The 1949-nt window shown below is 56.1% G+C and overlaps 1 protein-coding gene across 1 annotated transcript in view; it reads right to left on the reverse strand.

Moving 5' to 3' along the window:
• Positions 1–1949, reverse strand: part of PAN2 (poly(A) specific ribonuclease subunit PAN2) — a gene marked incomplete at its 3' end in the record, with an annotated part of 9733 nt that overhangs the window by 961 nt on the left and 6823 nt on the right. The window contains exons 15-17 of the mRNA XM_010177928.1: positions 1654–1730; positions 1014–1155; positions 578–743 (exon numbers count right to left, since the gene is read on the reverse strand). Of these exons, the coding sequence (XP_010176230.1) occupies positions 578–743; positions 1014–1155; positions 1654–1730 (385 nt within the window). The remainder of the gene's footprint in view (positions 1–577; positions 744–1013; positions 1156–1653; positions 1731–1949) is intronic.

A 1949-nucleotide genomic window follows, 5' to 3' on the forward strand; every position in this document is an offset into this window, starting at 1 on the left:
AAGAGGGGTGTGACGATGCCATGTGGGAACTCCCACCCTTCCTGGGACACCGTGGGGAAAACCCTGCCGGCCTGGGTGGTGACGTCCATGAAGCATTTGGGCTGGACAAGGCGCGGTCTCTGCCCCACTGTTAAACCAAAACTCCACGGAGATGCAACAGATAAGAGACAGGGATGGAGCCTTGACACACTCTGGGAATTCCTGGCTTGGGTATCGCCACCAGAGAACAGGACTGCCCAGACCAGTCCCCTTTCCTCGGGAAGGGAGATGACGTCCCAGCCCTTACCTGGAAGCAGAAGGACCTGCTGGCAACGTGCCCATGACCCAGAAGGAACTAGCCTGACTAAGTGTGGGAAGAGTTGCTTCTTCAGCCCTTCCCTCCCTGTAAGGTGCTGCAGAAGCACTTGGCTGCTCAGGGTTGTCTGGAACCTTCAGCCAAACGCTCCACACTTGACTAAGAGACCCAGGAATGGGTCTGTTAAATGACCTGACCCTGGATGAAGCCATGGGTGAGAACACCTCAGCAGGGGAGGAACCCCCAGGAGCAGGGCTGCTCTTGGCAGCCTGTGGGTACAGCAGAGCTCCCATCCCACAGCTCTCCTCACCTCCTTCCTTTGGTGGTAGGTCTCTCCCACTTTGATGTGCCCCACCAGGCTGCCCCCCGTGCGGGAATCCAGGATATGGACGACTGTGGCCATTAGGTCATAGATATAGACCGACTCGGGGTCATCAGTTGGGCTCAGCTGCAAGAAGAACCAGCCCCAGGGAAATGTTTGAACCCAGGCTGTCTGCCAGGCAGTTCCCAAGCCTCCCAAACCCAAACCCCAGAGCTCAGACATGACATCTCACCACCAGCCCAGAGGTTTCCACGCTTGCACGAGCTGTTTCTGAGACGCCCTCGTTACCTCTCGCCCACACACACTCAGCAGAAAGAGGTTCTGAAGCAGTTCTGCTCCCGCATCCCCACGTGCACGCAACCACATAGCCCCAGAGGGATCTCATCAGCCTTTTACCTCATCATTCTCACTCCAGTTGCAGACATCCAGCTCCTTGCTCTTGGTCAGCTTCATCTTGATGGCATGGGGGATCCAAATATTCTTCAGTTCCTCCACAGAAGGATATGAATGCCCCGTCTCGGGGTTCCCCAGATCTTTCCTGCAAGGAGAACCATGGAAAGCCAAGTTGGAGAGAGTGTCACAAGATGTCATCCAGGCCAACTCCTCCAAGGCAGGATCCTCCTCACCCACCCCACCCACCAGCCCATTCCTAAACCTTCCACAGGACAGATGGGGAAGCCAGAGCTGCACCACTTCCCCACAGCTGCCTAGAGCAAGGTGGTCAGGTAACATCGGCCAGAAAGGGCCAATACATGCTCCTGGCTCTTTTGTCACTCTGAAAAGGGAAGGGGGACGAGGCTGGGGGCCCAGAAGTGGGTCATAAGGGCACATCTGAAGGGGAAGCTGCACAGAGCACTTGTGCAGGATCACGGTCTCAGAGCAGCAACGAGACTGTTCCCGTTCAGAGCCCACGAGGAGCTACAGGCCGGTAAATTATCGTTATCAGATGAGAAATGGCCCTGAGCTCTCCAAGGCCCAGAGAACAACCCAGAAAGTGTCACTGCTCAGAGTCACCACCCCAGGAGCAGTCACCTACCACTCTCCAAGTGAGATTTCTTTGCCTTTGGTGATCTCAAAGCCTCCTCTCTTCATCATGGCTCTCTGAAAGGAATACTGGCAACGAAACACAGGCAAGGGTCAGCACGGAGCGACAGGCTGGGCTTGGGAACACGTGGGTGACAGCCAGGCCAGAAGTGGGGAAAAGACAGGGACTTTAAAGTCAGTGACAGGGAAAAAGACAGCGAGAGAAACCCAACTGTCCACCCGCTCTCTGCTGGGCTTGTGCTCTGGGAAGCGGGCACTGCCTTGCTGCTCCTAGGTCCTGGGGGATTG

The sequence above is a fragment of the Antrostomus carolinensis genome, unplaced genomic scaffold (genome assembly GCF_000700745.2).
Source record: "Antrostomus carolinensis isolate BGI_N321 unplaced genomic scaffold, ASM70074v2 scaffold26471, whole genome shotgun sequence".
NCBI classification, from domain to species: Eukaryota; Metazoa; Chordata; class Aves; order Caprimulgiformes; family Caprimulgidae; genus Antrostomus; species Antrostomus carolinensis.